Here is a 13,075-nt window from a genome sequence, read left to right on the forward strand (position 1 = left end):
ATGCTGAGCACTGTAGAAGTTTTATGCGTTCTTCTCTATTTCCTTAATGATTCTGTTACAATTTGAAGAGGATTTGTAAATTATTATTGCTCTCTGATCACTGACTTGTGATATTTGATATATAATATGTGAAGAATTTTCTCTGGGATTTTGTATCATTGTTGCATAACGTTGCCTTAAAGCAACAGTATTTTGAGGTTGGGGTGGGGGGTCAAACCAAAAACAACTTTTAACAATAAAATGTTCACAAAAGAGCCAAAAAAAAATCACGTGAAATCAATTTTGTCATGCACCATTAAAATATGTGCAGTAGAGGGTTGAATGAATACAGATTACTGAATGTGGAGGATGATGTCTGAGTGGAGGTCTCTAATATTAAACCAATAATGTATTGTTGAGTTCCAAACATTATGCTGTTCCTTCCTATTAGTTCTTATCATGTTGAAATTAAACAAATTCATAGATTACTATAAAAATACATAGATTTTTTGTGTGTGTGTTGTAAACATTGTGTTTAACAAGGTCTATTAGTGTGTATATTTAACATTAGTATATTTATAACCACCTCTGAGGATAGTGGGGGTCGCGAGTCCCTGACACTGGGGGTCATGGGCTGAAAAATTTAGGAACCCCTGATCTAGACTCGAGAAAAAGCAAGTCAAACTGTTTTTGTTTTTGCACATTCGCTCACTTTATTAACGTGCGCCATCTTTTGGTCACTTTACACTTTGCAGGTCATTAGAAGAGTCAAACAGTCAACACTAGAGGGCAGGCGTGCAGTGTGAATCGATCACATTCTCAACAACAACAAAAGTGAACGTAATGGAACTTCACGAATCACACTTTAAACATGAAATGACATAAGAAACTGGAAAAGTAATACTTTAATAGTTAACACTGCCGCAGTACAACAGAATGGACTGAATTAGACCAAAGAAAGACATGTTTTGATCCTGTCTTTTTTAATAGTTGCTGATTTTAATAACTCATTGAGATGCCGTATTGGTGTTATCTTCTTCCTTCGCAAGAGAAGCTGTGCTGTCAGGGTTTTTCTCATAGTAAAACCCGAAGAAGATTTTCTTCCAACCCATAACCTTCGCCAGCATCTCCATGTGTTCAGTTATCCCATCACAGTGACCAAGCACAGTCTTCTTCCAGATCTCCTCCGAGTTACACAGCTGATTAATAAAAATACATGTCATGCTCCATAACTTCTGATGTTTAGAACTGGGATTTGTTTGTGAGTAGTGATACTTTCAATTACAATCACTATTAATAATATGCCTAATTAAACAAATAAATCATTGCATATGTTGCTAGCATTTAGCTTTAGCCCATGTGGAAATCTGATATGGCCATATATGAACATTTATAAAATTATAGTTAAATTATTTCAACATACACTCGTAAAAAATTGTTTGTTGTTTGTTTAAACTATGTATTTAAAATGAACTGAAGCAACGGGGGGGGGGGGGGGGGGGGGGGGGGGACATTAATTGTTTCATGTTCAATCCACCTAAGTTTGCAAATAACTAATAAGTAAACTTAATTTCCTGATGTTGTCCCAACACAAATCGAAATGTGTGGAACTCAGCATTTTTACAGTGTATATAGTTAAAAAATAGGGGCAAATAGCCCCCCTGTGAAACTTTTATCCTTTTTTAATGTTTAACATCACTTTAACAGAGAATGTCTTTTTTTCTGCTGAAATAAAAGCAGTCTTTAAATTTTATTTTTAGGTCAATTTTATTAGCCCTCTTGTTTTGAAATATTGTTGTTAAAATGTTAACCTAAAGTGCCCAGTTAACCTAATTAACCTAGTTAAGCCTTTAAAAGCCTTAAACTGAATACTAGTATCTTACAAAATACAGTAAAATATCATGTACCGCCATCATGGCAAAGAAATAAATTAGTTATTAAAAAATAGTTATCAAAACTCTTATGATTAAACGTATTGAAAATAATCTCTGTTTTACAACACTTGTGAAAAATAAAGAAAATTTAACAGGAGGGCTAATCATTTTGACTTTGGCTGTATATACACTTACCGTCCACTTTATTAGGTACACCTGTCTAACTGCTCGTTAATGCAAATTTCCAATAATCTAATCACATGGCAGCAACTCAATGCATTTAGGCATGTAGACATGGTCAAGATAATCTGCTGCAGTTCAAACGGAGCATCAGAATGGGGAAGAAAGGTGATTTAAGCGACTTTGAACGTGGCATGGTTGTTGGTGCAAGACGGGCTGGTCTGAGTATTTTAGACACTGCTAATCTACTGTGATCTACTGTGGGCGCAAATGCTTTGTTGATGCCAGAGGTCAGAGGAGAATGGCCAGACTGATTTGAGAAGAGCATCTCTGAATGCACAACATGTCAAATCTTGAGGTGGATGGGCTACAGCAGCAGAAGACCACACTGGGTGCCACTCTTGTCAGCTATGAACAGGAAACTGAGACTGCAATTCCCACAAGCTCACCAAACTGAGACAATAGAAGATTGGACAAACGTTGCCTGGTCTGATGAGTCTCCATTTCTGCTGCGACATTCGGATGGTAGGGTCAGAATTTGGCATCAACAACATGAAAGCATGGATCCATCCTGCCTTGTATCAATGGTTCAGGCTGGTGCTGGTGGTGTAATGGTGTGGGGGATATTTTCTTGGCACACTTTGGGCCCATTAGTACCAATTGAGCATCATATCAACGCCACAGTCTACCTGAGTATTGTTGCTGACCATGTCCATCCCTTTATGACCACAGTGTACCCATCTTCTGATGGCTACTTTCAGCAGGATAACGCACCATGTCATAAAGCGTGATTCATCTCAGACTGGTTTCTTGAACATGATAATGAGTTCACTGTACTCAAATGGCCTCTACAGTCACCATATCTCAATCCAATAGATCACCTTTGGGATGTGGTGGAACGGGAGATTGGCAACTACGTAATGCTATCATGTCAATATGGACCAAAATCTCTGAGGAATATTTCCAGTACCTTGTTGAATCTATGCCACGAAGGATTAACGCAGTTCTGAAGGCAAAAGAGGGTCCGACCTGGTACTAGAAAGGTGTACCTAATAAAGTGGCTGGTGAGTGTATATAGTATATATAAAATTAAAGTTAATATATTTGAACAGATATATATGTACATTTCTTCTAAAGAAAATATAAAATATAAACATGCATTTTTTGCAATATTTTGAAGTATATGTTGCACATATGACATATGTTTACATTGCCATATATCAGATTTACAGGAAAAGATGATAATAAGGAAAAGAAAAGAAAAGAGCATTGTTCTAACCTTTCTAAACCTGTTTGAGGTTTGGCTGAGGTGCCCAATGTCCTGTAAGGATAGGTAGGAAAGAATTTTAAGGAGCAGCTTGTCAGGTAAACGTTCCAGGTAGTCAAAATGCCCTCGACACAGAGTCAGAGTGTACTCCAGAATCCTGTTGCCAAACACCACAGCTAGCAGCTCTAAAAAATCATACATAACATTCACATCATTTATATGAAATTGTTATTACAAGTATAATGACTTATTTATACATTTAAATCTGAACCTCGAAATTATAGTTACATTTAATTTACGGACGCTTTTATTCAAAGCCACTTACAAATGACAACAATATTTATATACAGTTGAAGTAAGAATTATTAGCCCCCCAGTATATTTTTTTAACAGATTTCTAAACAATACTTTTAACGAAAAAAAATGTAATAACTGATTTCTAATATCTTTGTTACGATGACAGTACATAATGTTTTACTAGATATTTTTCAAGATATGCTTGAAGTGCAATTTAAAGGCTAATGTATGGGAGAGAGATTTTGATTTTCAAAAACACTTTTATTACAATTTATGCCCAGAGCATTTTTAATTATTTTAAATTAAACCTTTTATTTTTTCCTACAAACCTTGTGCTCTGCTTTTTAATTTCTTTAATTTAAGCTTTTATAGTTAGAAAGTCAGATTAATTATTTAAGTAAAAAAAGAAGACAGTGAGATAAAATAGAAAAGGGATGGTTAGTTTTAAAAGATCAAAATTATTTTCTATGTACAGTGCTCAGTATAATTGAGTACTCCCCATTTTGAAAATCAATATTTTTATCCATTTCTCAGTAAATATAGGCAATGTATTTTGGTGCATTTAAAGAAAGCAGATTTACTGAACAGATATATTTATTTATTCATTCATTCATTTTCTTTATGGCTTAGTCCCTTTATTAATATGGGGTTGCCACAGTGGAATGAACCGCCAACTCATCCAGCATATGTTTTACGTATATGTTTTATTCAGCAAATGCCCTTCCAGCTGCAACCCATCACTGGGAAACACCCATAGACTCATTCACACTCATACACTACGGCCAATTTAGCTTACCCAATTCACCTACAGTATACCGCATATCTTTGGACTGTGGGGGGAACCGGAACACCCAGAGGAAACCCACAACACACACACAAGAAGAACATGCAAACTCCACACACGGAAATGCCAACTGACCCAGCCAAGGCTTGAACCAGTGACCTTCTTGCTGTGAGGCAACAGCGCTACCCACTGCGCCACTGCACCGCCCCAGAGCCATTTCATTATTATTATTAATAATAATAATAATGATAATAATAATCAGGGCTTTTCTTATATAGAGAATTTTTAGGTGGCCACCTCTGACACTTCTGCCTTTTGACAAAAATTCTGACAGACAAGTGATGTTTAAGCACTGGTCATGTGGTTAATTCACTTATCTATGTAGATCAGTGGGTCATTAATTCATTCATTTTCTTTTTGGCTCAGTCCCTTTATTAATCTGGGGTCGCCACATTGGAATGAACCGCCAACTTACCCAGCATATGTTTTACGCAGCAGATGCCCTTCCACACTCATTCACACACATGACCTTCTTGCTGTGAGGCGAACGTTCTACCCATCAGTGGTTAATTACATTTAATGTTATCTTTTAAATAAGACAATCTTTTACTTTATAGGATTACAAGAATAATGTCAAATGTTTTTTTGAAGCACATTTCATGACTAGGATACCACCTCCGCCTCATTTTGGGCCAGGAAAAAACCTGTAGTGATAATAATAATAATATAGATAATAGATAATATTGGTGATTAACAGCGAACATAACCTGGATATTTACCCTGCATCCTTGAATCGTTCAAAAAGTCATCGTGGACCTGTTTGGTTTCTCCAGGTGGAGCTCCTCTGGATTCAGTCCGGATTGAAATCTTCCAGCATCTCCATATAACCTGAGTGAAATACAAGTTATTAAATATTTTGCTTACTATGACTTACCTAAATGCAAGCCATGTCAGCAAAACAGATATATAGAAACACCTTGTGTGATGTTGTTATGACTGATGACAAGCTCATAATTCATTTTGCTTGCATGACAGACAGTATGCAAAAGAATGCAAACACTGGCCACAATATTAGTCCCATCATTTGGGTGTTAATGTTAAATACCTCCTTTCGTGTGATAACCAGCTGGTAGAAGTCTTTGGATGGAGGTGGACCTTGTCCAGCAGTTTCAAACAATATTTCATTCAGCAGAGACGCCATATTTGGACGCTCAAAGGTTACCATGACAACCACCACATCAAAAACTACCCCTTTTGTACATAAATCCATTTTATGGGCATGTATTCACCCTTGTTTTAACAGAAGAATACATTTAATAGTCTATGAACAAAATAATAAAGTATTATATCCATAAAATTATGTAATGGTGAACGTTTTTAAGATGGTGGTGGTGGGGGGGTCACGACCTGGCGGATGGATATGATGAAATCCTGACGTACGTTACTGATGCGCCAGTGATACATTCATGACACGCGTGGTTATGGGCGACACAGCCCGTGCGGAACAACTACAACATGCATTATTCTCGTCGTCACGGAGGATGATAAGGCTTCAGAGAACCGTTTGATGTAGTAATCGTTGTTTTGTTGGTGTGAGAAGTAGTGCGTAGCGGAAGCGGGGAGCGCTGTGGGAGCGGAGGTGATGCGGCAGTTCGCAGGTCGCTCAGCTGATGAAGGTAAAGCTGCTACTGCTGCACTGTGTCTAACAGCAACTACAACACTGGAACAAATAGGTAATTACAACAACACCAAAAAATATACACGTATATGTTTAACATCAATGTCCGGGGATCGGCTTACATCATATGCGCATCGGAGCCCTTCGTGTGAATCAGCAGCCGTGTAACATGAGTGAGAAAAGCCAGACGAAAGAAAAAAATGGTTTCCAGTTGTCATCCCTCGAGCCCTTTCCTGCTTCCCTTGTTTGTGTCTGTTTATGTGCTATATATTCAAAGAGACCACTTTATGGCATTTGTGTGACGGTTGATGGTGTAACCTACTCGAATAATGTTTAATAACGCTGGAAAAGACATAAAGAGCGAGCTGAGAGTCGTTTACATCCCATGTAACAGAAACACACAGGACATTAGAACCATAAAGCTGAGACCAGCAGCATCTGAGTAGTGTAATGTATACGACGACCCATTTTTGCTGTCTTTGTTAGCCTGTTTAAGGCATTTGCCAGTGTTCTTAATTAGACAAAACGTAAATAATACACTGGGACTAAAGCTATAAGGTAACGACAAATGAATACAAGTTTCTCTCCATTTCTCTTTTTTTATTTGTATATGTCACGAAATGTGTGGTTGAAATTGGAGACGTTTTCTTACATCACATTAGTTGATTTTCCTGTGGTGGCCAGTGATGTTCAGGTGAAATGTTGATTAGTGTATTTTGCTGCTGGTGGTAGTTTGTTTACGTCTTCAGTCACTTTGACCTGATCTTGCCCGCATACACGTCGACAGGAGACCGGCTTTGCTCTTTAGCTTTACCTTATGTAGGCCAAATACTGACAACAACGGTACAACCTTTCTCTTTTCTGTGCTATTGTGATGATTGCTTACATTGTGTTGTGTTTTGTCTTTGCTGTTGACATCGAGGCAGGTTATTTGTTTATAATCGCTTGTCACGCTTCGTCCCTTCAGCAGATTAGCATCAGTTAGCAGTGCTAACTGTTAGCATCAGTACAACTTATAAGAAACTAGAAATGTTCCTGTTCAACACTTGAACCTCCTTCAAGCTGCCTGTCCGATTTTGTAAAATCTAAATGTATTATTGGCTGGATGATCAGGGACATTTGAGTGGTTTATTTAACTTAGCATGGCTAGCGTGATTGCTAGCATTAGCTAGGTATGATTATCTCTTTAACTTCACTTTAATTCACTAACGATTCGTCCGGTGTTTTCCTCTATAGTGCCTTACAACAACATTAACAAAGCAATTTTTAACGTATGTACTTTTTAAAAAGACAGTGGCTAATGTTTTGATTTAGCAAAAGCGCTTAACCAGGGCCACAAAACGCGAGACCGGTGTGTAAGGCCTCAGAGTGCGAAAATCAACTTATCGTTGTATATTTTGTTATTTGCCACTAACTGAATTCACGCATGTATTAGTGAAGTGACGCTTTGGGTAGTTTGGTCGTGTACGGACGGTAAACGGCTGTCAAAGTACAAGAGTTTGATTCACGGACTGGGCAAAATAAACAAAAGGATCGGCTCAGGCCTGTTCTGAGAACGGCCTTCATAATCATGTCGTATTTTCATGTCAACTGTCCAAATGCACAAACAGCACAATTCACAATCGGAAAACTACACTTGATTAGATCTAACGTCTGGTTAGTTTTGTTTCTATTGCCATTTGAAGAAATTCAACCCTATTATCGACAACAGTTCATCCTATCTTCGGGGAAGTAGACGTCTCGGTAGTGTGCACACTGCTCAGGGTGTTTTGACATGTTTTGCTCTCTTCGTCGGTTGTTTGGCGTCATTATCGAAATGAACGTGTTCGTGTTTTAAATGTTCAGGGTTTTTGTCGTACATTTCACGTATGGTAATTTGAGCGTTATAGACGTTTTCTTAGCTTGCTGAAGTAACGTTAGCTAAAATTGCTTGTGTCGCTGTGAGGAGGAAGGCCTTTCGGCTCGTTTGAGCATAAATATTCATTATAGTTTCGCGATTTGAGCTGTATTTTGACACTTTGAAACACGGCTGTGTTTCAAAACCTTTTCGCTGACGACCTAGACAGCGTTTTTAATGCGTCACGTCGTTTGTCGGGCTTTCAGTTCGTCAGTATGCGTGTATTGTATGTGAATACGTTTACTCGTTAAATGTATATGGTAACGTTATCCAAATTAAGACTATTTACTATTACATAGACTTGAATGAAAACACTAGTATAACCCATCTAATCTCATGACATGTCATGAAAATGCAGCACACGGTATTTGTGATGTTTAATGCCTGATAAGTAAACATATCGTACTGAATAAGTTCGATGACGAGGCTAAATGATTAATATGTTAAGCTTAATAAGTACTAATCTCTGTCAGTGTAACTAAATGTGTTTAGATCCATTTTTAATAACCTTAAAAGTCATCTAGGGGTCATATAGTGAGACTGTAAGTCAGTATGCCTTAAATTTTATCTAAAGATTACATTACTTAGTATTTCTGTGTTCTTGCATTTAATTAATGAATGGCATATCGCATTGGTTTTGATTATTACTGAACAAAATGGCTGCCATTGTAGTCTGCAGTTGTAATTCAATTCATCTCTGGTTTTATGTTGTTATGGTGTTACATATTTGACTAAAATCACCATTTTTTTTCACCCTTTCCCTCCCCTCTTTCCCCCATTATTGTCCCCTTTCTTGTCGCCCTAGGCTGCTGGTTGGGGCATTTGCACACGGCTGGTAAGTTTGCATTGCGCTTGCCATTATCATGTTGACAGGATGGGTCTAGTGTGGGACAGGTGTGGTGAAGACGGGGGTTAAACAGGAAATTGACGATCTTATGGCTTTTTGCTGGGAATCTGTTTTTCACATTGTTCAGATGGTTTGTTTTACTCCTGTAGGTGTGTACCTTTTAGATGTGGCGTATATGTGGAAACAGTTTAGTGTGAAGATGTGCAAGCTTAATGTGAAAGTGTGTTAAAAGGTAACAGGCTAGATAAAAACTGTTTTTGTAGTAACTGGCAAACAAGCTTCACTTGTAAAGTCGATATAAGATCACATTTGCACCATTTCCTTAATACAGTTCCTGGTTTTGTGTAAGGAAGCTGAATGATTCATCTCAGTTTATTATTTGACAGAAAAAATAGCCCATATCTTTCATCAGAATTAGATTACTTGCTACATCTTTAACATTTTTCTTTCTGACTGCTATTTTTCTACCCTTCAATCTAATCACCTGCCATGAAGACATGTATTCATAATTTAGTTCATCAGTTGCTAAATAGCTGTTAGCAGTAGAATAAGTAATTCATTTTGGACACTCTAAAGGACAGTGCAGTGTCGCACAAATGCCAAGGTTTCTTTATGTTGTCTCTCAGCAAGCTTTGGGACTGGTTTTAGTTTTCCTGATGTGATTGTTTGATTCGAGCTGATCGTGTGTCAGTTATTATGGAGGTAAAGTAATTAAAGCCATTTGTTTCTCCTCCCAGCATGAAGTCAGCCATAGTGCCAAGCAAGTAAAATTTTTGTGGGAGCAGGCATATTTAAGAGCACAGAATATGTAGATTCACTTAGGCTATTTAAATAGCAATAGTATGTACACACTCCTTTCTTTCTTTCTTTCTTTCTTTCTTTCTTTCTTTCTTTCTTTCTTTCTTTCTTTCTTTCTTTCTTTCTTTCTTTCTTTCTTTCTTTCTTTCTTTCTTTCTTTCTTTCTTTCTTTCTTTCTTTCTTTCTTTCTTTCTTTCTTTCTTTCAACAAAAAAGCTACTATTATATATAACACATTAGTAGTATGTGAATATGTTTATAAAATGTTAACTAAATGGATTATAGTCTTTAACCTAGGCTTGTCACAGTAATCGACAAATCGTCTTATCACACAACATCATTTTTGTTGATGCAATATACATTGCCCATACATAAAAACCAATTCTAGCAACATTTTAGCTGATTGCTCAAGCTCTCTGTCTCTATTGGAGGTATCAGTGTCAGTATGGTTAAAAAAAAACTAACTATTTACTATCAATTACTATAGTATACTTTCATATGAATGCCTGACAACTGAAAATTTTCAGCCTCTGTTACTTTTTACCTTGCACTTTTTTTGTTACCAGTTATTATTATTTATTTGTTTTGGATATGTGTTTTCACACCCTGATTCCAATGCCTAATTATTAAATTGTCAAAATCACAAAAATTTCCCCAAGAATAAAAGAGTGTACTTGCATTATGATGCTGTTATTGTAATTCTGGCATTTTAAAATGACAATAATGTAGTTTATCGCAATCTATTTTGGGGCACTATATCATACAACAAAAAATAGATATTGTCAAAGGCTGACTTGAACCACAAAATATTTTTTTTTTTGGTGATCATTATCATGGTTCGTTACATGGAAATACATACTACGGCCAAACGGAATCTGCGGACCCTTTTTAGCTAATTTTGCAGAGAATTTAGTAAAAAATCGGTGTATTTATGTGGAATGAGTTTGTTTGAGAGTATCGTAATTAAAGTTAATATATGAAATAAAAAAGAATACTTTTTTAACTTTAATTGATTGTTTACAATGCAAATCTAATTCGATCCACTTATTTGGTAAACAAAGCAAGTCTCTCACATAATATATCTACAAAAAGACAGAAAATATTACTTTATGGACTGTATTGCAAATAAATCATAATAACGTTTTCATATTAGACAATAATATTACTGTAATTAATTTAAAAACGGAATAAATATGAATTTACACACATTTGCACAAGTTAATAAATAAACTTAATGATGGGCTAAAAGTCTGCGGATTCTGCATGCACAGATTCCATGTGGGCCCTGATATTATTCTGCTCTTCAGCATCATTGTGTAATAGAATAAACATTTTGTTTCTTGGCAAAGTTAGGTTTATTAGAATGTTACTATATGATGGTAAAATTCTGCATTTGAAAGCACTGCAGTTGTCAGTAGCTGCTATCAATATGCTTGGCATGGAAATCACTTGAATTTGCTTTTCTTTATTTTGGACTTCTCATGTAGAGAGCAGCAGTACTGTCCACACTTATTAAGAAAAGATATGCATCTGTAGCAATAATTCCTACTGGGATCAGACTCTGGAGGTTTACAGCTGATACAGAGTACTGATTTCTTGTCATAGTTGATATCAAGCACCAAAACTGATGCTTTATGACTGTACTTTTGCATAAATGACTTTTACCCCCCTCAGTATGACATTGATTTTGTGATTTCTCCTTATCTAATGGAACAAGTTAAGAGTAGGGCTGCACGATTAATCAAAAAAAGATTGCGATCTTGATTTGACCTCCCCACACAATCTTAATCCAGTATCTCTACAATTCAGCCAATTATATTTTCAAGCAGCATAAAGGCAGTCACACATCTTCATATTGTTTTATATACATTGCTCAGCAACATGGACACCTCCATATGGTGTTAAAAGTGTCACATACTGTATTCACAAGGTATATTTCACCCATGTCAATGTCATTTCTGTAGCGTAGCCATGCATTTATACTTCTGCATGTTGTTTGTGTTGCTCTGCAATAACACTTCCGAAACGCTAGCTGGCAGTAGGTGTTTATGTTCCTCTGTATCATGTTTCTTCGCTGGTCTTTTGTTTTTTTCTGAATGCTACTTTAATGTACACGTAGCTAAAACTCGCTCATTTTGAGGCAGAAATGGGCGGACGTGCAGTAACTTTAACCGTAAGGTAAACACAAAAAAACAGTTTCCTTCTGGAGGTGCTTCACGGGACTCAACACTTGTTATCAATCGCTCCATCCGGCTTTCACCTCGTGAATTCTCATTTTAGCCAGAATTATGCAGCCGTAGTAAAGAGTGTTGCATATAATCCCCTAAACATGTCTTTTATATCCATGTGGACATGCCATGGCCAATAGGTTTCTGTAAAGTGCAATAGATAAAATGGACAAGAAATTGGTAAGAAAAAATTACTAGCATTGCAAATTTGGAAACATCGCAAATGATTGAAGAAAAATTTCATGATTCAACAGCACATCTTTATTTAATAGAAAGTTAGAAGGAATGAAATCCTTTAAGTGCATATTCTTGACAAGCGAACGGGTATGATATGTGGTTTTAGGCACGTATAGGCTCACAGCAACTTCACCTACAGTAGTGTGATTGCATGATGAGAGAGAGATGAACACCTACGATTAGAGAGTAAGATATTTTACTCCACTATACATTTAACCTATCAAATGTAATGCTTGAATCCTCTCACAATATTGCTCTCACAATATTGGTCATTTACACCCATTAACTTGCAGGTGTTATGGCACCACTATAGAATTGTGGGAGACTCCTGGAGCTTTAAGGGCGATCGTTTCGTTTATTTCACAGCAGCTAAAAGAAAGAGATCTATAATGGATGCAACATTGGTCGCCATTGCTCACACGAGTCGCACTACACCTGTAGACATCTTTTAGCTGCTGTGACATGAGTACGGTGATCATCTACACCACCACACATTGATTATGTCTGTATCGCTGATGAGATATAACCCAGATCTGAACGTGTTTTCCTCTGCTTGTAAAAATTTACATTGCGATTGGTTCATTACACTGTTTATGTTTACATCACACACGTCCCCACACACCATTCACATATTTACATATTGTATTGCTGCATTCACATTGCGATTGGTTCGTGAGATCATCTATGTTCACTGAGTACAACTCAAGTCATTTTTACATAATTTTCCGGCCAATCAATCAGACCATCTATTTTGTTAGTACTTTTAAAAAAAAATTATGTGGATCTTCGTGTTTTTGTCATTAGTGTTTAATATTAGCCTTAACTGCATATAAAAATAGTTGGATGGAAAGAGCTAGTGATGCTCGGGGTCTGTTGTGCATCAAATCATTCTTTTTGGTCTTGGTGTGGTTGCTCTCAATCTTGTCATATGATGAATATGAATCCTTCTGTGCTGTGACACTGCAGCCCATGCGAAATGGAGCAGGGCAGGCACTTTAAGGTTATAATTG

General features: G+C 36.8%; 2 protein-coding genes across 8 annotated transcripts in view; one reads left to right on the forward strand and one right to left on the reverse strand.

The window, feature by feature from the left end:
- Positions 1 to 666: 666 nt before the first annotated feature.
- Positions 667 to 5,582, reverse strand: fbxo36a (F-box protein 36a). The gene is made up of 4 exons (XM_056478825.1): positions 5,487 to 5,582; positions 5,161 to 5,269; positions 3,313 to 3,485; positions 667 to 1,178 (listed from the first exon to the last, which is right to left on the reverse strand). Exons 1-4 carry the CDS (start codon positions 5,580 to 5,582, stop codon positions 987 to 989), a joined length of 570 nt encoding a protein of 189 aa, XP_056334800.1. The 3' UTR covers positions 667 to 986.
- A 430-nt stretch (positions 5,583 to 6,012) lies between these two features.
- trip12 (thyroid hormone receptor interactor 12) overlaps positions 6,013 to 13,075 on the forward strand; it is a 79,783-nt gene continuing 72,720 nt past the window's right edge. For 4 of the 7 annotated variants that reach the window (XM_056478750.1, XM_056478753.1, XM_056478754.1 and 1 more), the window contains exons 1-2: positions 6,013 to 6,114; positions 8,762 to 8,791. The gene's annotated coding sequence lies outside the window, so the exon portion shown is untranslated. Of the gene's footprint in view, positions 6,115 to 6,804; positions 6,903 to 8,761; positions 8,792 to 13,075 lie in introns of those variants that run through there. The other 3 variants (XM_056478756.1, XM_056478751.1, XM_056478752.1) reach the window with 3 other exon arrangements.

The sequence above is a fragment of the Danio aesculapii genome, chromosome 18 (genome assembly GCF_903798145.1).
Source record: "Danio aesculapii chromosome 18, fDanAes4.1, whole genome shotgun sequence".
Lineage (NCBI taxonomy): Eukaryota > Metazoa > Chordata > Actinopteri > Cypriniformes > Danionidae > Danio > Danio aesculapii.

Coding starts and splice junctions, on each gene's coding strand:
- fbxo36a (XM_056478825.1), bottom strand. CDS start 5,582: ATGGCGTCTCTGCTGAATGAAATATTGTTTGAAACTGCTGGACAAGGT. Junction 5,270..5,486: donor TGGTTATCACACGAAAGGAG/GTATTTAACATT, acceptor TATTTCACTCAG/GTTATATGGAGATGCTGGAA. Junction 1,179..3,312: donor CCTCAAACAGGTTTAGAAAG/GTTAGAACAATG, acceptor TTTATTAATCAG/CTGTGTAACTCGGAGGAGAT.